The following is a 23,546-nucleotide window of genomic DNA, read 5'->3' as shown; positions in this document are numbered from 1 at the left end:
GGACTCTCATCAGCCCCAAACACGAGCTTGCCCCAGAGAGGAACCCCGAACTGCCCTGCTGAGCCCAGAGTGGAGCTGTGCAGAGGCCCCAGGGTGCACAGCCAAGGCACCCCTGGGTCATCTCCAGCAGAGCCAGTGTGTGTCAGCGCACCAGGGTGGGCTTTGCTCCCAAGGCTGGGTGAGCAGCAGGGTGGGACACACCCCATAGAACCAGCAGCAGTCTTTCCCCACTTTTCTGGAGATAAAAGCTTTTTATCCCTTTTCTGGCCAGGCATGCCATGGAACAGCTTCAGCTCTAAATCCTCAGCACTAGATTAATCCATGGCTTTTCTCTTCTTACCCATTAATTTACCTCCCATAAGCCTCTGCTCTGCAGCACAGGATGATGGATCACAGCCTGGGACCAGCCCTGCCCCAGGAGCTGCTGGTGCACACACACAGCAGCTCAGCCCATGCTTCTCCCACCTCTGCTGCCCCACAAGCTGCTGGAGAGAGCCCTGGTTCCAGAAGAGAAAAAAAAAACAAGGATAAAAACCTGACTGTGCTGCCCTGTGTGGGATGAGGAGGTGCCATACCAAGGACTTCCACCTACAGACTCAGTGCCCACAGGAGACCAAAGACAGCACCAGAGGGGATGCCCACCCTGCAGACAGATTTACTGAAACAGTCGGGACCTAGTGAAGAAAATCAACTGTTGGCTTTAATTATTGCGTACATCTTCATCTCTAGGGCTAGGAAAATCTCAACCGGTAAATATACATTTCATCAGAATGCCTTTGGCTGAAATACACCATTAGCACATTCTTCAAAGTTACAACAAAAGTCTTAGAAACGTTAAAAAGGGATTCTTTTTCCTTTACTAAAATAAAGGAGTGCACCCCCCACCCCGACAAGGCGCTAGGACGGACAGACGGGAACTCTTGGCTGTGCAAAGCAGAGCGTTGATTACAGTAACAGAAAGAAGTCGGGACAGGAGTGGGGAGGCTGCATAGCGCTCGGTGCGGGCGGGGTCAGGTCAGCATGTCCCAGAGGCAGCAGCAGCAGAGCGCGGTCCAGCACGCCGTCAGGCAGGCGCTCTCGCCCGAGTCGTCCCTCCGCCGCTCCTCCACGACGTACACTGCGGGACAGAGGGGGGTGGGCACGGGGCAGCGGCACCGCGGGCGCAGCCACAGCGCACACGGAGGGGACAGGAGCAGGTGTGCTGTGCAGTGGCCCGGCCCCAGGCCAGGGGCGCAGGCGGTGCCAGCTGCCCCAGCCGCAAGCACATCCGCAGCCGGGCCGTGCAGAGCCGCACGGCTCAGCCCGCTTCAAGGAGGAGCTGCCCCCAAACGCTGCTCCAGCCTCAGCGCACACAGAGCTGCCTCCTTCCCTGGCTGACAGGGCAGGGAGCAGCCCTGCACACGAGGGGACTCAGCTCTGCCAGCTCAGCACCCGAGGCCCAGCCCAGGAGGGGGCAGTGCAGTGACCCCCCCCGGCCAAGGGGCTCCAGGTGCTGCCTCATGACAGAAACCATCTCTGCCCAGAAGCTGCTGGGATTTACTGCACCCTGCTTGAGCACACAGGAGGGAGCCCCAGGTTTGTGTGGATCTCTCCAGGCAGGGTCTCCCACCTGAGGCCATGTGCTGCTTGCTCTTTGTGCAGCTCCTGAGGCCCACCAGGACAGAGGAGCAGTTTATCTTTGGTTTCTCCTTGCTGAATGCAGGCTGTCACACCCAGAACTGCACCAGGCTGAGGGCAGGCAGGTGTTTGTCATTCCTGACAGCTTTCTTGGCTCTGATTGTTGTGGCCTGTGTGGGAAATGTACCCTCACACAGGAGCCCAAGCCAGGCAGGCAGCCTGTGCTGCACACACGGTGCTGGCAGGCAGAAGCCTGGGCAGGACACAGCTCATGGCACTGGCCTGGCCCTCCCATGGGCTTGTTTGTGCCCAGGAAACCATTCCCCAATCACTACTTCAGCTCTGCAGAGCAATGGGTGGAGGATGATGTGCTCCAGCTCACATTATACCAAAGCCCTGACAACACCAAGTGAGGCAGAGAGGGGGAGTCCAGTACCCACCAAATGTCTGTGCTTGGGGACAGCCTGTGCCTGAGCCTCAGGCAGTCTCCCTGCCAGGAAGAGGAATAAAGGAGAAGACACAAGAAAGAAGAACAGAGAGACACAAGAAGAACGGCAAGCCCAGCTCCAGGGGAGCCCCTGCGCAGCCTCAGCACAGCACTGCTGTACCCCCTTCTCTCACCATTCAGTCAGTGCCTGCAGCCCTTGCTCCAGCAATGTCAGGATGGAGGCCTCTTCTCCCTTCAGCCCCAGGAGCAGGTGGCAGTGCTGTGACAGGCTGTGCTGGAGCAGGAGAGGTGCACACACTCTCCTCCCTCTGGAGCTGCTGTCCCAGCCTGCCCCTGCAGAGCTGAGGCTGGCACATCCCAGCAGGAGCAGAGCAGGGCCCCATGGCAGCCTGGATCCCTGTGCTGCACCAGGGGGAGGCTGCACCACCTCCTGTGCCCAGGGCCAGCCTGGGCTGCTCACAAGGACTGCAGGACAAGGTCAGTGATTTGTGAGCCTGGCACCTGGCTGCCCCCTCCACCCCCCTGGGAGGGTGGATCACAGACCCATCCCATTCTATCCCAAGGGGAGTATGTCCCATGGCAGACAGGACTTTGGTCAGGCCCCTCCCTCCTCTCTGCCCTCAGCCCCAAACCTGCACTCAAAGCCATGCTTGGAACACTTGCAAAGAGAACATGGAGCCTTGTGAGCCCTGACCTTTCACAGCAGCCTGTCAGCAGCTCTGCCCACTGCCTGCTCTCCATGGACAGTGACCCAGGGGCTTGGTCTGGGCTTTATTTTCCAGGTGGATCCAGGAGTTCTAAACAAGGAGCTCTGGTGTGTTTATTTGCTCTAAAAAGGTCCTGTTGCAATCAGTGCAGGCAAAACACAAACCAACTGCTCTGAGAGTCCTGTGTAGATGGTGACATCCCCATGCTGGAGTCCTGACACAGCTCTGGATCCCAGCCAGCTGCCAGGTTGTCATTCAAGCTGTCCCACCTCTGAGCCATGGGGAGCTGGATTGCTGCTGTCACAGCATTGCCATACCCAAAACTGAGGGCCCCAGTGCCCTGAAACATCCAGATCCACACCACAGAAGGAGGCTGCCCTTTACTAGTTGCAATCAGCTGTCCAGGACTGCAAGAAGCATTTGCCTGAAGTATTTATGATTAATCCATTAGAAGTTTTAAGCCAAGTGTCAGGGACATGCCAACGAAGCGTGTTCAAGGCATGTACAAAGTGCTGTTATGAAACACCTGCTGAAATATTAAACAAAATGGCTTTTCCAAGCTTGGGGCTGTGCAGAGGGAGCTGGGTGCTCTCACCAGGGCTGCTCAGCTGACTGATGCTGCCCCTCTGCACAAGTGGGTCACAGTGTCCATGGGCATCATCCTGTCCCCATCCCTGCCAGCCAGTCCTCTGGCACTGCTGCTGTGGCTTGTGCTGGAAGAGAGACAGCCACCCCTCCTCACAGTTTGTGAAGCTTCCTTTGAATCCACATCAGCTTCAGGAGTTGCAGCTTTGTTGCTGTCACCACACAAATTGCCAGAGAGATTTTAGCCACCGATATACAGCATTAACACTAAACAGCTTTTCTGATCTGAGTGTGGGGCTTGCAGAGGAGCAGGACAGCTGAAGGGTGGTCAGCTGTTCAGCTGCAGCTACCAGAGCACACAAGCTGAAAACCAGCTCGAAGCCAGGCTGGATGAACTGCTCCCAGCCCAGCCTCTCACCAGCCTAGAGACACCCTACACCAATCTGCTCATTTTGGGCACCTGGCCATTGGCTTCAGGCACTTACAGAGTGACACAAGCACCCAAGGGTGGCAGCAGCTTCACCCACTCCTCCCAGTCCATGCATGTGCTGTACACACACAGTGTCTAACCCCCAAACACCATACCCAAATCCCTGAAAGCATTTAGTTGGGTAGTCTTGCACAGCCTATTACTGATGTCAAGTCCCCCCACAGCTTCCCAACTGACAGGAGGACTCCATTGACAGACATCAAGTTTTCTACTGGGATACCTTTGCCAACAAAACCCAGAATCTCCCAATGAAGGGAATTGTGGCTTTTGTGAGATTCCTCAGTGCCTGAGTGCCTCCAAGCTAAAGCCACCCAGTTTTCTATGGTGAGCCATACTGGGACCTCACCACTTGCTTTGTGCCTCTCTTTTGGCCAAGGTTGGGTACTCCAACCACCTCCTAACAGCACAAAGGGTCCTCATCACTATGAACAGAAGCCTGGTGAAGAAGAGTAAAAAAGAAGAGAAGCAAGGGTGATTTCTCTTGGAGGCACTAGACAGCACTCAATTCTAGGCTCCAGTTTTGAGGGTTTCATTGTTTTTCCTAAAACAGGATGGGAGAAAGTATAAAATGAGAGACCTTCCCACCTCCTAATCAGCCTTAAAGAGTATAGAGCACAATGAATCATGCCTACCCAGAAAATGCTATCACTCCCTGTAATCACTCAGCAGTGGCCTGCACAAACCAGTGCAAATAACTCCCACTTTGTTTTTAAAACAAATACTACAATACCTTCTTATTTCATGTACAGTCTACTTTATCTTAAGTATATACATTTTGTTTCTTCTCATACCTGATTGATAGGTTAATCATTAGCTCCATGAGGGAAAGGAATGAGCTGTACTTTTCACCTGGTTTGGCATAAATTAAAATCATGACCTTAGACTGCAATGCCCCTTATTGCAGTATTTTAGTGGCTTTACAAGGATTGCAGTACAAAGGCACTGGCTTTGATGCCAGAATCAGTCCCAGGATCCAGATACAGACATCACTGTCAAGGTATCACCTTACCTGCATGGGGGTAGTGATGGTGCCTGAGAGTCCCTGAGCTCCACAGCCCTTCCAGGAATCCTGCTGCACACCCCAGGGGCCAGGCCCTTGCCTGGGTATCTCAGCTATGACAGGAATGACAAGCAGGCAGAGAAGCCAGCAAGGAGCAGGCTCAGTGCCTGGGGAGCAGGATGTGGAGAGCACAGCCCAGCACCCACCACCCTCTTAAGGTGGGAGGGCTCCCATCCCACTGCCCTGAAGCTGACTCTCCTTTAGCTCCTTTGGCTATGAGGCAAGGCCTGGGGCACATGAGAGGAAGCAGCAGTAAGTAATTTACCAATCACTGCTTCTGCAGCCCCAAAATCCTGCCTGTGGCATCAGTGGCTGTTTGCCATGGTAACAGCTGGTCAGAGCAGAGTATTACTTAATACCACAGTCTCATCTGGGAGGGAGTGCACAGCAGAGAAGGGACCCATAAGCCTCTTCCCCCTTGTCAATTAAGTGGGTTTTATCACAAGCCACTTCTGCACCAAGAGCTTTGTTTTCTCTTTTTCAGTGAGCAAGAAGTCTTGCTCACCACCACTCAGAATGATTCTGTGCTGCTGCAGCAGATTGCTAAGTCAGGTCAACATGTGCATCTGCTTTTACCTTCAAATCATTCTCACCCAGCCAGGTCCTTGGAAAACTTTTCTATTCAGGATGGAGGCCAGGGAAGGGAAAGTCAGCACAAGTGCATCTAAGGGATGTGGAAGTGACAGCAACAGGAAATCAAATGTCCCTGAGCCCCTCTTGGAGGTGCACACTATGGTCTGCAGACCCAGAGCTGCAGGAGAAAGGCAGCTGTGACCTCCCAGACATCCACTCCTCCTGAAATAAACCCCTCACAGGCAGCAAGTGCAGAAGAAGAGATTGCAGGACTGGGGAACAGGGACTAAACTTTCATGTGAGCTGCCACCAAGGCTGCTCTCTGAGGCCTCCAGGGCACAGATGAGATCCAGCTCTCTTGGCAAGGAAGGCATTTAATTGTTCTTTCTCCTCTCTGGGGGTATTTGCTCATGCCTAACAGCTTCAGGCCTCCTATTTCCCAGCCCCCCAACTCCTTCCTGCCCAGAGGCTTTCACTGTGGACAGTCCCTACTGACACCACACTCAGATTTCAGGAAATACCTCAGTACACTCCTGAAACAGATACCAGAGCCAGATGGAAATTCAATAGCCCAATTCTAAGCAAAAATCTTCCAAAGCTGCAAAATGCTCAGAACAAGTTTCACAACTCCCAGCTCCAAACACAAATGGCTACTGCCAGAGCCACCTGAGCAAAAACCAAGTGTCAGGGAATGAAAATACCACAGAGTACAGGCAGTTCCACCTGCAAAGCCCCTCTGCCACCCACCCTCTGGGCTGAGCCAGCCTGGGCTCAAGCAGAAACAACTGATCTACAACTACTCACACAGGTATCAGAGCACACGCCTGGGTTCAGCAGGTTTGGAAAATTCCTGCCCTTCTGTTCCTGTAAGGCTGACAGCTCACCCTGGAGAGCTGCTTCAGCTTCCAGGAAGCTGAACAGGCCACACATTTCAGGGAATCACTGTGCAGGCAAGCCAAGCCAGCACTTTCCAGAGCCAGCGCTGCACTGGGCAAAGCTGTTCCCCTCTGACACACCAGCCTGGCTGCCAGGCACGGGTTAGGGCTCAGCAGGAACACCAAGATTTTCCTGCAGCTGAGCTCAGGGCTGGAAAAGATACTGTTTCCTCACCTGAACACACAGGGATGGGATTAAGAGATCCTGAAGATAATGGAAGTGATACTAATCAGCATTTATGGTGTATCAGTGTGACTGGGAAGGATTCAAGCTCTCTAAAAGGCACAAGCATTCCTTACAGGAGTCAGCACACCTTCTGTAGAGTGCTCAATGTCAGCAGCCATCAGCCAGCTCTCCAAAGCACATAGCCCCCAGCACACAGGTTAAAAAGTATACAGGAAACATTTAATGACAAACTTTCCCCAGCTCAAATGTACAATAATACAGGGCTTCAGACCCTTCAGGCTGCTTCTAGACTACAACAGATGAGAGACATCTCCCAAAACTACAGATTTTGAGAACTTCCTCTAACATTTTTTTTTTTTAAATCAGTAAAATTTTAATTTAGTGTTAAAGCAAGATGTTTTTAATCTAGACAGCTGCAGGGCTAAGAACAGCACAGTCCTCAGCCTTTGTCAGTGCTCACACTGGCATCAGCATCAGGTTAACAAGATCTGGCTTGGAGGGATTTACACAGCACAAACTTCACCTTACAAGGGTCTTGCAGGCGTGTTCTGGGTGATTGACCAGAGGAGGGACAAAGCCCAATTTGAAGCAGAGGGAACAGGCCCCAGTGAGATCCTCCTTGTGCAGCCCCAAGTACCACAGTCTGTGCAGTGCTGGGAAAAGGGTGTGCTTGATCTGCTCCTCACCCAGCCTGGTGCTCAGCTGACAAGGACTGGAACAGCAGCCTTGTTAAAATCAGCCCACACTGGAGCCTTCTTGGCCTCCTGAGACCAGTTTGTCTGAAGCATGTTTTCAGATACTGGACCTGAATTGGGAATAACATTCTTTGCATCAGGTTTTTAATCAGATTACTCCCTATTTGGAGGTGAAAAGCAGTGAAGGTGAGGTGAGGCAGCAGCCCCAGGACTGCACTGTTTGCCAGCCAACAGCCCCTGCTGTTTGTGCAGCCAGGGAGAGAGGGAGGGATGATACAGCAGTCCTGGAGGAGAGAAGGCTGGGTTTTAAAGCACACTAAAGAATGAGAAGCAGATAAGAGCACAACTGCCAAGTAAGTGTTTTTTTTTTTTTTTTTTTTTTTTTTTTTTTTTTTTTTTTTGGCAGGACTCCAGCATCTGGAGTTGCAGCTCCTGAAGGTACAGGAACAGGTAAACTAAATGCTCTGACTGACTACTTAAAAAGGGCCAACAGACAGAGAGAAAGCCTGTCCTCCAAATTAATTCCTGCTGGGGAAGGCTTAGCTCCAAATGGTTTGGGAAGCAAGGGGGTAACCACTGAAAGGCCCTGGAGAGCCTCACCAAAATGATTCTGATCCCCTCCCTTCCACACAGAGACAGGCAAAGAGGGAAAAAGCCATCCACCCCTGCAGCAGCAGGCAGTGCCTGTATCTAGGTGACCTGTTTATTCTGCAGCTGGACAAACATCAGGAGGCAGACAGCATCACTGTGACTATTACTCTTATCGCAGTCGGCTTTGCTACAAGTAATCAACTTCCAGAAATAAGATTTCCAGCCTGTGTGTACAATGGCTCAGAGGCAATCCTGAGCTCTGTTTGCCCTCAGTGCCTGCTGACAGAGCCTGGTTCCCTTTGGCACAGCATGGAACAGCCTCATCCATTATGTTGGCATGTATCAACAGGGAGTGGAGATAGAAATAAAAGTGGTAAAATTGCTAACATCACCTGCTTTTAAAATGAGTACATCACTTTGCACTTTGGCTCATTCCACTTCTTTTTAAGGCATGCCATTATCAGCTGCATTGCATTTCACCTCTCATTTACATAGACAAGAAAGTACCAGCTGACCAGTCAGCAGTTACTGTGGTTTCCTTTGATAACAAATAAAGAAAATACTGGTGGGGAAATGAGATATCTTCTGGAATGAAGTATCTTCTTCCCCCCAAGCAAACCCCTACTGAAAAGAAGAACCTGCTCCCTACACAATGCTACACACAGGAACCACATTGTAAAGCTGTGTGCTTCCCAGCTTTGTTCTGGTGCAGGCAGGTTCCCTCTAGCCACACCAAGCACTGTGTGGCACATCCACCCTGTTCCAGGAACTCAAACCTGCATGGGCTTTGTGTGGATGGACATGGAGCCAGCCCTCAGCCTTTGCAGCAGGAAAACTGCAGCCAGGGATCAGCACATCAGCTCCCAGAGCTGGGAAACTGAATCAGACACCCTAAAGGATAATGTCCCTCAGGTTCAGCATACACAACATCATCCCTAAAGGCAAAGGGCAAGTTGTTTATTTCTAATGAACAACAGCCAAGTCAGTTGCCAGCCCTCACAAAATGTGAGACATGAGGTTCCTTTGGAGACTTTGGTATCAGTAACCTGGTTGAGCCTAAAAGCCATCCATTCAAAAAACCAAAACCATGAGGGCTTCTGTGCCACCTCATCAAGTCATCAGTGAAGCTCCAGCTTGCTGCTCCTTCACATGGAGAAAAAAAACATGCTTTGAGATCTTTCACACCTTTTTGAGGTAGCTGGGGTGACTCTGAGGGGGTGCAAGTTTGTACCCCATCCCCTCTGGGAGAAGGGGCCAAGGAACACTGGGATCAGCTGACAGGGAGACTTCCCTGTCCCACAGTGCCCTAGGGGGGTGGCCACATGGCAGTCATATGGCCACCACCACTAAGTCTTAACACATAACCACAAGCTGATTTCTGCAGCCCAGACACCCTTGTGGCTGGCTAATCCTGCACAGACAGTCCAGAGGGGAATACAAGTGTTCTCCTTGTTCAGAGCTGCTCTGGGCTGCAGCTTCCTCCAACAAGCCTTTAGTTTTGTCCCCATATTCAATGGCATATTGAAAAGGTGCCTTTCTCATCTATTTGTTGCAGAGTCCCCCCTCATTGAACAGCAAGAACTTCATCTTTCCTACCCTTAGCAGCACTCAGGTTAAGCTGCTTCCCTGCTACATCTCAGATGCAGCTTCAATAGAGAGTGAGGCACGTGAGTTGTTTTTTTTAGTTCTCCAAGGGCCAGGTGAACAGGCTATACCCACTGCTACTCCTGCCAGGCTATGAATTAAGATGAAAAAACATCATCACCATAAAATGCTACTTTACCATCAGATTCTGAGAGCTCAATAGTAATTATTTCCATCTGTGTGATCCACTCAAGACCAAAATATGATACATAATTACTTCCACATATTAGCATTAGCACATTGGCTAAGATCTACAGCATAAGAGCCTGCTTTGCAGCTTGCCCACACAATAAAATAATGTAAAGCATAGAATTTAAAGTATAGCAAATTTCCTAGTTTTCACTGTGGACATACATTTCTTCAGAAAAACTAATGCACTACTTGGAGTAGCTTAATTTATTAGATTAAGCAAAGTCACGTAGGAGAGCAAAACATCCTCTCTGAAAGGAAAGCATCACACAGTAGCTCTTCACAGATAATTGTTTGGAAACACCACAGGAACTGACAAGCCACATGAAATCACACTAGACCAGCTAGGCTGACTGCAATGCCTTGATTAAATTTAGATGTCAATTTCTTATATTAGAAGTTCAGCCACACCAACAGATACGCAGCACCAGTGTAGCACATTTATAAAAAATTGGCTTTTTTAGAGACATCCACTCTAAGCTAGACACTCCTGGGTGTCTTAAACAAAGCCTCATTGAAAGCTCTTTTACAGTGTCAGAGGACAAAGATCAGGTTTCAGTTTGACAGACTGGCCAAAAAAGGAGAAAGGGGGTGGGGTGGGGAAGGGTGTTTAACAGAAGGTGAATGAAGAAAAATAAAGCTTTTGCAGACAAATGCAAAGTTATAGCCCTGACTTCACTTTGCAGACATTAATAAGCATGTTTAAAATAAATGGGGCAGGGTCAGATGGATATCTAAGAAGAAATTCTTCCCTGTGAGGGTGGGGAGGCTCTGTCACAGGGTGCCCAGAGAAGCTGTGGCTGCCCCATCCCTGGAAGTGTTCAAGGCCAGGCTGGACAGAGTTTGGAGCAACCTGGAATAGTGGAAGGTGTCTCTGCCCATGGCAGGGGGTTGGAACAGGCTGATCTTTAAGTTCCTTCCAACTCAAACCATTCTGTAATTCTAACACTTTTTTACATCTACTTCTGCAAAAGCAGAGTAAATTAGACACTCCCAAGGTGGGTGCAGAGATCACCTGTAGCTGCAGGAAGGCAGTTCAAGGACAAGACTTACCAGAAGGTTTTCCATTTATGGGTTAGAGAGCTGCTTCTGCAGAGCTGAAGTTGTGTTAGCTTAGGTTTAACAAAACTAAACCTCCTGCTGAACAAGCCTGGGCTCTCAATGAAAGACACTCAAATGCTTCACTGCTTCTCCCTTCCCATTTTCCAGCCTGTTCTTTGTGCTGTCCACAGGTTTGTGAGCAGAGCAGAGGACATTCAGTGTCATCAGTTCCCTGATCCAGTTTGAAATGAGATCCTTCAAGCTACCAAGGCAGCAGAACTGTCTCAAAACCAGACTGTCCAAAGCTACAGCCTGTCTCCCTTCAGCCTCTGCCAGCACATCCCTTTCTGTGGCCACAGCAAAAAAGCAACACTGGCACCAACCAAAGATGTTAATATGAGAGATAGGGAGTTTTCCTCTGCTCAGTACTAAGAAACATCTCTTGGTCACCTCAAAATTCCAGGAAAAACCCTGAATACAATTCCATGTGGTGGAAGTGGTGGGAAGCAGCATCACCATGCTGCTGCCTCCTCCTCCTTCTCAAAGGCAGGGTTCTCACTCTGTTACAGAGGAAGTTGAATTCATGATTTGCCCTCAATTCAGTTTCTTATTCACTCACACCAATTGTTCATTGCTTAAATTTGGGCCCTCCTGATAGACCCACACCAGACTATTCAAACCCACTGAACAGTCCACTTCTCTCAGCTTCTCCTCACAGAAAGTAGGAGAAGCTCTGGTCCTTTAATCATCCTCTCTGCCTCTGCTCTGACAATTTGAGCCTGCAGCAAGCCCCAGGAGAGCTGTGGGTGCCAGGGCATACCAATGTGCCATATTGTGGGGATACAGCACACAGATGGACCAGCCAGCTGCCAGAGGCAAGGTGCACCATCCTCCCTCCCTTCCCCAGAAAGCTGTTTTTTTCCACAGAATGATAGTAACTTCAGAAAATACCAAAATGCACAGGAATGAGTAGATCACTTGGACAGATACTGATGGGCTCAAGAAAACAAATACCCATTAATTCAGTATGAATTATACATTTGAATATTATAAGCTTTAACTGTGCAGCCTTGAGCTGAGACTTATCAACCAAGAGACAGGTGGGATGAGAGTTGTGGCAAACCAAAAGCCTGTGCAACAACCTCAGCATAAGGATTCCCTTGAGGAATCAGCACTAAGGATGTTCAGTAACAACCAGAGAGAGGACTGTGACAGACACTGCAGCAAAACAGAGCAGGAAAACAAGCAGTAAATAAAATCACCACTTCAAATAAATCTCCACCTCCTCCAAGGCCATTAGGGCCAGGTGCTGGTGAGCACATTCCTTGAAGGTCAGTGTGCACTGGTGAGGCAGAGGAGTGCCCTGCAGCTCTGAGGCATACCTGTGTTTTTGGGCCCGTCCCCGTAGACGGGTCCCGGCGGCGGCGGCGGCGCGTTCTGCCATCCGTACTGGGGGTATCCTTGGTAGCCCGGCTGGCCTGGCTGGTAGGGCCCGGGGGGGTAGCCAGGGTAGGGGCCGGGAGGGGCCCCTGGCTGCTGTGCATAGGGTGGGTACGGGGCGGTCGGGCCCGGGCCGGGGTACGGAGGAGGATTATCGTAGCTCATGAGGGATGCAGAATCTGTCCTGCAAAAGAGGGAAACAAACAGGACAACTGGTTTGCTTTTGTCAGCAAATTTATTTTTAACCCTATCACAGGAGCAGGGATGGAGTTGAAGTGATTTCTCTAAGGGACACAAGTTTAGCTGAGCAGGAGTAACATGCTGCTTTCCAACCATGCATCAGCTAGTCACCTTAAGACCTAAGTCTTGCAGCAGCAAAGCAAAATCCTCTGCTTCCACTTACAATTAAAACACTTTTAAGAGAGATTTAGAAGCGATGACTTCATGTTTCTGTCAATACTGGAAAGGAAAATGATGGAAAAATACAGCCTGTTCCAGGCATATTTGATAGCTCTGACAGGAGAAGGAATGAACACAAATGTCCATTAAAGTTCTGCTAATTGATAAAGCCTCCAGACCAGCACTCTGGAGCAAGGCTGTATGTGAATAATTTCCTGATGACTCTGTACCCCAGCATGCTGTGTAGTCTTCCAGTCATACACAACTGAATCATTAAGCAGCCACAAAGAATTAGAGCCTTGGGCTCAGCCTCATTCAAAAAGCAACATTAAAGACACTTCAGAGAGTTGCTGCTCATAAAACCCATGTCATGTACTACTCATAGCACAGCCATCGAAGATGAGACTGTCACAATACTGCAACTTTAATGAACCTCTGAGCAGCATGACTAAGCAAACCATTCCTTACATTAGGCTGGTGGAGCTTCCTCCTGTCTGAGAAACAGAAGTTTATGTTAATATCCTATATGCTCAGGAGCCTTTCTGCCTGAAGCTGCTGTGCCCTGCTATTTCCTTCCCCTATTACAGGGTGCAGACAGTTCCTTTTTGCTAGACACCTCCTCCCACATGCCACAGGGAGAAATACCAGGAGCATCATTTGCCTTGGCCAGGCTGGGCTTGCAGCAGGAGAGGCTGGCCAGCAGGATCCCCTTTGGATGGCATTGGGATGGGCATGAAACCGGGCTGGGCTGGCAGCTCAGCACTGCCTTCCCACTCTGGGGGACAGGCAGCAGAAAACACGGGGGCACCCCAAACCATGGGGGCACACCCAGGGCACCCGAAAGCACGGGGGCACACCCGGGGCACCCGAAATCGCGGGGCACGCAGCGAGCCGTGCGTGACGCAGCGGCGAATTTCACCTTTGCGCTGCCCGCAGAGCCCGCGCGGTGCGGGGCAGAGGCCGGGCGGGCCCAGCCCGGGGCTGTTCGGCCGCCGCAGCCCTGGCAGTGAGAGCGAGCTGTCTGTTTACAGCCTGCTGCTCCAGCCGCCTGTCCCTCCCCGAGGAAGGATCCCAAGGCTCTCGCTTGTTGACACGTTGCTGCTGCCCGAAGGTCGCCAGCACGATGATGACGATGATGCCAAGTGGCACCGCGGGACTCTGCGGCGCACACAGCCCGGCTGATCCCACCCCATGCCCGGGATCCAGGCGCTGCTCCAAGGGAACAGGGCTGTGGTCCCGCCCAGGAGGACACCGAGAAGCCCTTGAGGCTCACAGGCTGCAGCTGTCACTCACCTGAATTCATCCTAGCGCTCCTCTTGGTGTGCCAGGCACAATCACAGAATCACAAACATGCTGAACCGGACAAGGATCATCCATTTCAATCCCTGCTGCTGCACACACACCCCTACAATCCCACCCTGTGCCTGGGAGCATTGTCCAAATGCTCCTGGAGCTCTGTCAGCCCTGGGGCTGTGACCATTCCCTGGGGGGAAGAACCTTTCCCTGATATCCAACCTAACCCTGACACAGCTCCAGCCATTCCCTGGGAGCTGTCACTGGTCACCAGAGTGAAGAGATCAGTGTCTATCCCCTCCCTTCCCCTCACAAAGAAGTTGTCCCAGCTAACTGTTAGGGCAGTGCTGTACTCTGCAGATGACGTCTTTTAATGGTTTGTCAAGAGTTTTAACTGCTTAACCAATGCCAAGGATTACAGGAATTTTATTTATGGTTTGTTTTTTTTTCCCTACTGCTAGGCCAGCCAAACCACTTTACTGCTCCCTTTAAAACTGACAAATACAACATACACTTAACTCAATGCTCTTTAACCACTGCACTGCAATGCAACACCCCTACCAAGTCTCCAGCAAGGAAATTCTTCCTTCAGGGAAGCAGGGAAAAGAAGGCAGCAAGCCCTACAACTCACTTCAATGCAATCAATTAGAGAACTGGGACATACCAGGCCACTAATGTTCATCTAACCCAGAAAATCATCCCAAAATAACACCTAAAAGCAAGTTTCCAGGGAAGAAAAAGGCCAGAGTGAGTGTGTGCATACCCACAGACCACTGCATGTGGCAGAGTAACCATTTGGTGCCCAGACATGGCACAGGCAACCCTGTGAACCCCCTGGTTTGCTCAGCTTCCCTGACCCAATGTACAGCTACTGTGCCTGCTCCTGACACAAGGGGATCCAGGGCACTGCTGTCTGCCTTGTGAAAAACTGCCTCTTGCCCCACCAGGGTCTCCCTCCTTAATTTAGGGATTCATCAAGCCAAGGAGGTGGCATGTGGAAATGCCCTGCTCCAGATCAAACAGCCCCAGCCCACTGTCTGCTCCTTGGGCAGGTGATAACCTCTCCATCCATGCCCCCCTTCTCTGTTCAAGGGTGTAATTTCACACCCTAGGTACAAATATTTGTGTTTATATATACACACACACAAGGCATTCAAAGGCAGCAAACAACAGACCATGTTTTGTTCATAAACTTTAAGAACCCCCTGGGCTTAGCTTGCTTTGATGAGTACTGTCCAGCTCCAGCAGACTCACCTGGATTACTTCAGTTTTTTAGTCCTTCTGCCCAAGATGATGATCAACTCAGCCCACCCTTTCCAAGGAAGGTCAGTCTTCCCTTCTGTCCCTTCACATGGATCAACTCATTTATCTACATTCAATACCATTGATATTTTTAGTGCTGAAGGAAGGTTTAACAAATGCTGTGATTCTTCAGCTGGCTGCGAACTTAAATTCAGTCAGTAGATAACAAACTCAGCCATCCCACTGCTTCCCTACCACAGGGACTCATGCTGGGACTCTGGGGGCCACCCTTTTCCATCAGGACTGGCCATTCACTCCCTTTGGTAGCCAAGCAGGGAGCCTGCCTGGCCTCTGTGCAAGCACCCAGCATGCCAGAATCCCTTTGGAGCCAGTGGAACCACACAGGTAACAAAGCACCTCTGCAGAAAGGGCTGAGACAGGGATCAGGTGTACCTGGCAAAGCTCAGAAACCCCTGAAAGAGAGGGGTAAAAAGAGAGCCTGGTTAAAACCAACAGCCATGGAGATGAACAAAAAAACCTGCACACCAGCAGCTCTGCAGAAATGCCTGTGAAATGGTCATAAGGAGTTACAAATCCAATAGCTTGAGCAAACAGGGAAGTGGAAGCATAGGGAACAAGAAACAACTACTAGTGCTCTTTGTTTACCAGCTCTGTGTTAACCATGTCAAAACAGTTTTTGAAGAGAAGGCAGGTTTGGAGTGGAGGCAGTAACTGAGATTCCATCTGCTGATATGGGAGAGGTACTGAGGGGAAAACTGGCCAGAACCTCCTGACAGCTGTATAGGTGCCTGGGCAGAGAGAGCAGAACAACAGAACAGAGGAGAAGATGGAAATTAAGAAGAGCATATTCCACAATTGAGGGTAAAGTAACATAACTGAGATCAGGTAAGAGAGAAAAGAGAGTGTCCAGCAGGAACAACTTCAGAACCACTGGAGATTTGTCTGTGATGAGTGAGGAAACTCCTGAAGAAATCATCAAGACATTCAGCAAAGCCAGGTGGTGGTAGTGGAATCTAAGATCTCGGAAAGAATCTTTCCTTGTCCCCCAGTTTCACTGCCAGTCATTGCTACACATACACACATCCCTACTTGCCCTTTTTGAGCTGTGACAACACTGAAATTTCTTTCAGGCTCATGACCTCATAGATGATTTTACACATTTCCTAGCCCTATTTACTCACATGGGTATGTGTTTGCATGGCAGGGCTTTGAATCATGAAGCAGATACTTTCCAGAGACATACCTGAGCTCTTAGTTAAACAGATCACCAAGATTTCCTGTGGGTTCTCACCCCAACCAGCAATTCTGTGTGAGCTGCAACCAGGACCAACCCCTGTGAGGTTGCATCAGAACTGGTATCTGTGGCTCTCCTTGCAAAGCTCAAAAGAAAGAAGCTAACCATCAGTAAAGCCCTTTGTTTTTCATGGCACTGCAGGAGGTCCAGCAGGAAGAGCCACTGAGAGCTCAATGGTCCCTGCACAGCCTCACGGAGAGACTTCCTTGCAAACAAAGAGATTTTCTTGACTGTCACTAAGCATTTGCCCTGTTTGCTGCTGCTGAACAACAGAGACATTGCTAATCCATCTTTAGAGAATGGCAAACCATGTCCTGTTCCACCTTCCCATGCATCAGTACTTTTGCCAAGGGGCAAGTTCATCATTGTTTCCTTAAGTTATGGTCGAACTCCTTTGTTCCACACTGCTGAGTAAACACTATTTCCCCTATCCCAACAGCAGGATTTCATTTTTGAACAAGCTGCTTATCATACCCAGGAGTCTGCACCATTGCTCAAAATGTCTGCAAAGCGGAAGTCACTGAATTATGGTGTTGTACAGAAAATGCACATGACACCAATAGGTGTAAACAGGCAAGAACCACCATCCTATGGGAGAATATCAGTCCCTCTATAGCTGTAACCTGGCTCTGGCTAAGGCTCAGCAAAAGGTACAAGTACAGAACTGTAATGCTTTGCATTCACTACACACATATGTATATTTAGCTTGTCCATTTTGGCAACCAATCCTGAGAGAAACAAATTTCACCATAAGCCTTTGAAAAAATCTTCAGATTGCTTCAGACTTACTGCCTTGTATAAGGCCAGCAAACCAAGGCAGCTGCTACAGAACTAGTCAGTCACTGCTCCTGATCCTCCTCTTCCAGCACACTCATGAATTCATTATCTTTTTCTTTCCTCAGTCATCTCTCCTGAGCTGAAGACTGTCTGCTTCAACAGAGCCTGCAACATTCCTTGATTATTCTTTGCAGCCATTGCTGTGCCTTTTAGTGTCACCATTTGTCTAGAAGGAAGCAGGCAGAGCCTCTCTGCACAGTGCCACAGCTGTCTCCTGCTTCCCACCCCTTTCCCAGGGCAGCTCTTGCCATCCATCAAGCTAAAAACAGAGCTCAAGTTGCACTGTATGTAATTGCAATTGCAAGATCCTTCCAAGCAGGAATAGCTCCTGTAGAGCCTGTCACTGCACATGTACAGCTCACCACACTGCTCACCCAAGTGACAACACAGTCTCTTCCACAGTCTCTGAAAACAGCCTCAGTTTCAACCGGGGAAAGTCTCACCATCCACAAGTTGCCACCTCTAAAACTAGGAAAAAAGGAACAGGAAGCCAAATTTAGATGGCTAATGGCTACATCACTCCACAAGTGCAGCTCTGTGGCACAGCCTGGGGGCCTGGACAGGGAGGATTTTTGGTCAGAAGGTAACATGATGTATGAAAACAACCAAGAATGAGGTGAATAAGGGAAGAATGCTCTTCTGTCAGCACAAGGGGTGTCCAAACAAAGATCCTTCAGAGCCTGCCAAGATGACCCAGTTTCACCCTTTTCCCTCCCATAAAAAGCCACGTACAAGGCTGGTGCTCCCAAACATCTCTTGAGGTCAGACTAATTATGGCCACCATAATTACTGCCCAAGTGACTGAAGAGCAGTAGGAATCTGCTTCTACTTGTTGGCCTCTTGTTACTTTGGCAAAACTGAGGAGAGCACACATAAAACCATCTGTATTTTTACACAGTAGGTGTTCACAGCTAATCCACCTGCAAAGAAAGACCAATCCCTATGGACAGCTGCCTGCAAGTCAGATCCTTCAAATGCAATCCCCAGTGCAAGCAAATCCATTAAATAAAGAACTCTGCATGTGGAGTGAGAGGACAATCTAACCAGGGTGCTGAAACAGGGTGAAACGCCTTCTCTTACATAGGGACCAGTTCAAGAAACAGCCCTATGAAAACAAATGGGGGATTAGTAAATTAAACAAACAAACCAACCAAAGAAAATCAGCAGTCTGGAACACAGAAACAGAAAACCCCACAACAACCCAAAAGCAATCAGCAGATTTCTGGAATTTAAAGGCTAGAAGTTGGTTGTTTTTAGGACAGTAGAACAAGCACTGCACCTCGTGCTGCTGAAGTCAGGAGGAATCATACTGTGGGTATGGCAGGTATTGATTCAGCTGGTCTTTGCAGAGATGAAGATGGAGGGCAGGAGAGAGGCCAGACCCTGAGAAGGACAACTGGGGCACCCTGATGTAACCCACCCCTTCCAATGCCTGCAGCGCTAGGAAGTAGTTTTCCAATACAGAGCTCTAATGGAAAGTACATTTAACATCAACAATCCAGCTCCTGGCAACCAGCCTAGCATTTAAATTACATTTCATATGAGCAGTATCCAAATGAAAAAGAGCACAAGTGGCTTTTAAATGACACTGGCTCCGTGTTTCCCTCTTACCAGCTTATTTGTCAGCTCCATTTAGTAATTATATGAAAGGTACGTTAAGGATAAATTGTAAGAGATTCCATTCTTGCTCACTTTGCTTCCAGGAACAGCTTCCTCCCTGGTTTGCCCTCCCACTTCACCAGGTAGCTCCATCAGCCTAGATTAATAGCTGAGGGGGAACAAGAGCTGCCCCCACCTTTTCTGACAAAAGCTGTTTGAAACCACTTTAATTTCCAAAATGCAGGTCTAGGCAAAAGCAAAAAGCCCAGCTTTGTTGTGTAAAAGGAAAAGCAACTAAAACCCCACTCCTCTGCTCAAGTCCATTTCCTTGAGAGGTGTCCTGGACTCCAGGAACTCACAGTCCTTGGGAAGAAGGGCATTTCCTCAGGTTTACTTGAGTGGCTGCCAGGCATCTCCTGCACAAAACAACTGCTGCTGCTCATGTGGCAGATCAGGCAGCTCTGTGCACTGAACAGTGGTTTGGATGAACGAGCATTTCACCTTCCTCTGAGCCAGGTATTCCCTCCTCCTGGTATCCTCCAAGCCCAAGAGATCTGAAGTCTGCCCATGTGTGAAAATGGAAAGTGCAGTGATGTTTGAGGCTGATGCTGGTGTCTCTACAAACTGCCCCAGCTCCCCAGTCCCACTGTCTGCCCTGCCTTCTTGGCAAGACCATAATGGATATGCACATTTCCAGGTGATTTTGGCTTCAGAAACCAGGATTTGATCAGCTCTAAAGGGCTGTCATGCTGACAGTTTTTGCCTCAGAGGCAACATCCCTTGTGGAGCTTCACAGTCACAGATCTCCACAGAACTCTCACCAATGCACCCTCACACCCACACAGGATTGCATGCCAGGATTTTCCTTCTTCAGACAAATTGATGTCTCATCAATTGTTACCAACACTCAAACCTCTTCAGAAACACTACCTATTACTTATTGCCTGCCCACTATCTACCTACATGTTCTGCATGGCAGAAGGAAAGTATGAAGCAGACATTGTTCCTACAATAAAAGCATTAGTGGAAAAAAAAATACCAAATCCAATGCCCTGCTACTGTTACTACATTAATAATAACACGAACTGCGACCTTATGTCTGGTTTCTCAGACACCTTTGAAAGGTTTTGGAAAATCTTTAGATTAAATGTACTTTAACACCAGGAACTAACAATTATAAAGATGGAAAGCATCACTTCACAGTTCCTCAGGAGGTGTCAGCCACAGTACTTGCTGCTGATACACCAGGTGAGACTGCCCAGGTACAGCAGTGCCTTTGGCAAAACACACCAAAAAGCAAAGTCCTTTATACACAAATAATTTCAGAGAGAAGCATCAACATCTTGATTCCAGGTTTTGAATGTTTTTGAATGCACTGCTCTTGTTCAGGTCTTTGTATAATGTGTTGCCTTAGATAATTCCAGAAATGCATGACTACAATTTACTGTTAAAAAGATGTACAGACTGTTTTGAGGTGCAACAAATACCAAAACAACAAAAATCTCAATGAAAACATCTGATTGTCAGGTAAAACTACACCTGCAAATAACAGTTAAAGCAGGCAGCTTTGTTGGTCTAACTGAGAAGAGAATGGGAAGCAAATAGTATGACTGGCAAGAAAGTTAATAAGCACAGATAATATATTTGTATGTTATTCAGATGGTGTTTCTAGCAGCATTCCAGCCATGAAACAGCAACAGCCTTTTAGGATAACTTCCCCAACTTTGAAACACTGGTGGATTAAGTGGAAAATACTACCCAGAGCACATGATGATTTTCTAGGACCCCAGGCAGGAGCTCACTGGCAGCAGCATAGCTCCCAAGGCATGGTTTGTTGCTGTGTGCAGACAGAAATACAGGCATTTTCTACAGCTGGGATCTCATTACTCAGAAAGAGATTTCCATGATAGATTGGAAAATGGAATGAGACTGAGATTTTTCTGCCCTCTCCATATTTCTCACTTTTTCTGCTTTTCCATATCTTTCATGTGGATCTAGCATGATGCTTTACTTTGCCTGTAGGGCATATGCAAGAATCCTCTTTAATGTCTGCTTGTCACGGGCTACTCCCAGATTCTCCCAGTGGTCACCAAACCAAGAAAGCCTTTGCCTTACCCTGTCAGGGACTGAAAAACTTTCACACATCAGGGGGACCAAACAATACCTCAGGAATACATTATAACCCTAGTGTGGAAATAGCTCTGATATTTTACTGGCAGAAACAGCAGCTTTTGTCCAGCAGTGGTGCTGCCTGGCATAAGGAATACAACAGCCCAGATGCTTCCAAGGAGATGCATTCCCCAAAGCCCTCTGCAATCCCAGCCAGCTGTGGGCAGGCACTGGAGCACAGCACTGCTCCCTCCCAGGACAGCAGGGGGATGGCACTCCCACACCAGGGAATCCCAGCCAGGAAGAGCTCCCAGGGTACAGCTGGGAGGGTAGCCCAGCATTTGCCAGCCCCTCAGCAGGGATGTGAGGCCAAGCACTTCACCCCAAATCCTGGGGAAGCAGCCTTGGAGGCCCCCAGGCTGCCTGCCCGGCAGGATGCCAGGCCTGGCAATACTGACTGTCTGCCTGAATGACTTGGGCTCCTTCCTATCTTTCCCTATTCCCAGAAATGACGGTGCTATTTTCTACTCATTGAGCCATTGGGTTTGAGGTCAGCAGCAGGAAGTTGAGAAAGGCAGGATATGCAACCCAGAGAGTAGAAAATATCAATACTGACAGCAGAGAATGAGTAAACCTGTTCATTCAAGCCTCATTCAAGGCTCCAGCTCCCACGAGAAGTTTTCAGGGACCCCTGATAAGCTTCCAGCCGTGCCACAGGGAGATCACAAACAGGGGACAGGAGAAATTCAGACCTGTTTCTTGAAAATCCAGAGTTACACAAGTCTGCTCTGCCCTTGTAGCAACAATAACCAGGCAACATATTAATCTGATCCTGCACAGAACTCCCCTGGCCACAGGTAGTTCCTCTGTTTATGGCACAAAGCCCTCCAGACACTTCTCTATCACCCCAATTCAATGCTGTGAGCAGGAACATCTCTGCTTAAACTTACTGACCACCTCTGGTTTTCTGGGCACTGCCAGTTTTAAGTGTAACATGGACCTGGGGGGACACAGGGCAGCAGAACAGCAGAGCTCTCTGCTCTGACTGACACCAGAGCACTGACACACAGGGTCTGCTCAGCACAGAGCCCCCACCCATGTCACAGCCACTCCTTCACAGGACAGTCTCCTCTCCGACCTCTGCTGCAAGGACACCCACCAGCCTCTGCAGATTATCAGTTACAGCTCTCACACCATTCGGGGAATGACAAATCAGTATTTAACAAAGATGGCCTTTACAGCACATGAATAAGGGGCAGAGTGTAGCAGACTTGGTGCTGCAGAAGTTCCTGGTAAAACCACTATTCTGCGCAATGGAAGATTATTATCTAACATGCACATTAATCCCTGACTGTCCCCAAAAAGCACTGAAATACAATCAGAAAAATTTATAAAGTCTCAGCGTTTTCAGCCTCCTCCTCAGTCTACCTGATATAGTAATATTATTATTATTATAATCAAAATTTTCTAAGAAGAGTTACTTATTATTTAAGTAAGTGATGAGAAATTCCCCATCGGCAGCACAGCAGCACTTCCCACACCTTGTATCCTACCAGTGTATTTACACAGCACAAGGAGAAGGCAGTTGCTCAGCAGTCATTATAACTCACCCACACTCACTACCTTACCCAGACTTACCCTATTTACAACCAGGTTGTTCACACACGAGGTATCAAAAGCAAAAAGCGTGTCTTTTTTCCTCCTTTCAGATAAAGCTAGGAACCTGGACTGAGCGGGGCAGACCTTGGCAGTAGCCTGGACAGAGAGGGGCTGCCCACTGCCAACAGAAGAGGCAGCAGATCCATGCAGCAGAGCACAGGAGACGAGTGCTCTCCTTCCCTCATTCTCCTATTTCACCGTGACATTTAATTATCCAAATGAGGCGTCCTCAGCTACAGGAACAGAAAACATAAATCCACAACCACAGTGGCTTTTAAACACACGATGCAGCGCTATTATTTTTACTCCGAGTGCTGCCATAGCTCTTGCTGTACACCAGACAAGCCCAGCATCGCTACCACCCGCGCTCGGTTCTCGCACAGCCCCAGCCGGGCAGCCCCGCGTCCCGGGCAGCGCTGCAGCCGCAGCCCCGCCAGCCTGCAACTGTTCAGGCACCTTTGGGACAAAACCCGCACGGCCGGCGCTGCCAGGCTGGGCGGGACCCCCGGGCTGAGGGGGCTCGCTGGGCCCGTCCTGCCCCGACCCCTCCGCAGCGCTGTGCCCAGGGCGGGCTCCCAGGGGCGGGACGGCTCCGGCCCTTCACCCGGGGAGCCTTCCTCCTCATCCTCATGAGTCCTGCGCGGCCCCGCTCCCCCCACCCGCGCCGCGCCGCGCCGAGCCGAGCCGAGCCGAGCCGAGCCGAGCCCAGCCCAGCCCAGCCCGGGCCCCCCGGCCCCTCACGGAGCCCCGGTACCTGCGCCCTGCGCGTCTCGCGCCGCCACCCGCACCTGCTGCGCACCCCGAGGACAGTGACGTCACGGGGGACACAGGCCACGCCCACTCCGAGCTGGGCGGACACGTAACCGTCAGGCCACTCCCAAAGAGGGCGTG

The 23,546-nt window shown here is 49.7% G+C and overlaps 1 protein-coding gene across 1 annotated transcript; it reads right to left on the bottom strand.

The window, feature by feature from the left end:
* Positions 1-678: 678 nt before the first annotated feature.
* CYSTM1 (cysteine rich transmembrane module containing 1) lies at positions 679-23,546 on the bottom strand. The gene is made up of 3 exons (XM_079319517.1): positions 23,410-23,546; positions 12,145-12,386; positions 679-1,117 (listed from the first exon to the last, which is right to left on the bottom strand). The coding sequence occupies exons 2-3, from the start codon at positions 12,365-12,367 to the stop codon at positions 1,011-1,013; spliced, it is 330 nt and encodes a 109-aa protein (XP_079175643.1). The 5' UTR covers positions 12,368-12,386; positions 23,410-23,546; the 3' UTR covers positions 679-1,010.

Source organism: Erithacus rubecula (genome assembly GCF_903797595.1).
Source record: "Erithacus rubecula genome assembly, chromosome: 16".
NCBI classification, from domain to species: domain Eukaryota; kingdom Metazoa; phylum Chordata; class Aves; order Passeriformes; family Muscicapidae; genus Erithacus; species Erithacus rubecula.
This window is presented reverse-complemented; position numbering and strand designations above follow the sequence as displayed.

Bases quoted from the DNA above. Each gene is read 5' to 3' on its own strand.
- CYSTM1 (XM_079319517.1), bottom strand. From the start codon at position 12,367: ATGAGCTACGATAATCCTCCTCCGTACCCCGGCCCGGGCCCGACCGCC. The intron at 1,118-12,144 runs GTATGCCTCAGA...TCTGTCCCGCAG, and splicing joins GGACGGGCCCAAAAACACAG to TGTACGTCGTGGAGGAGCGG.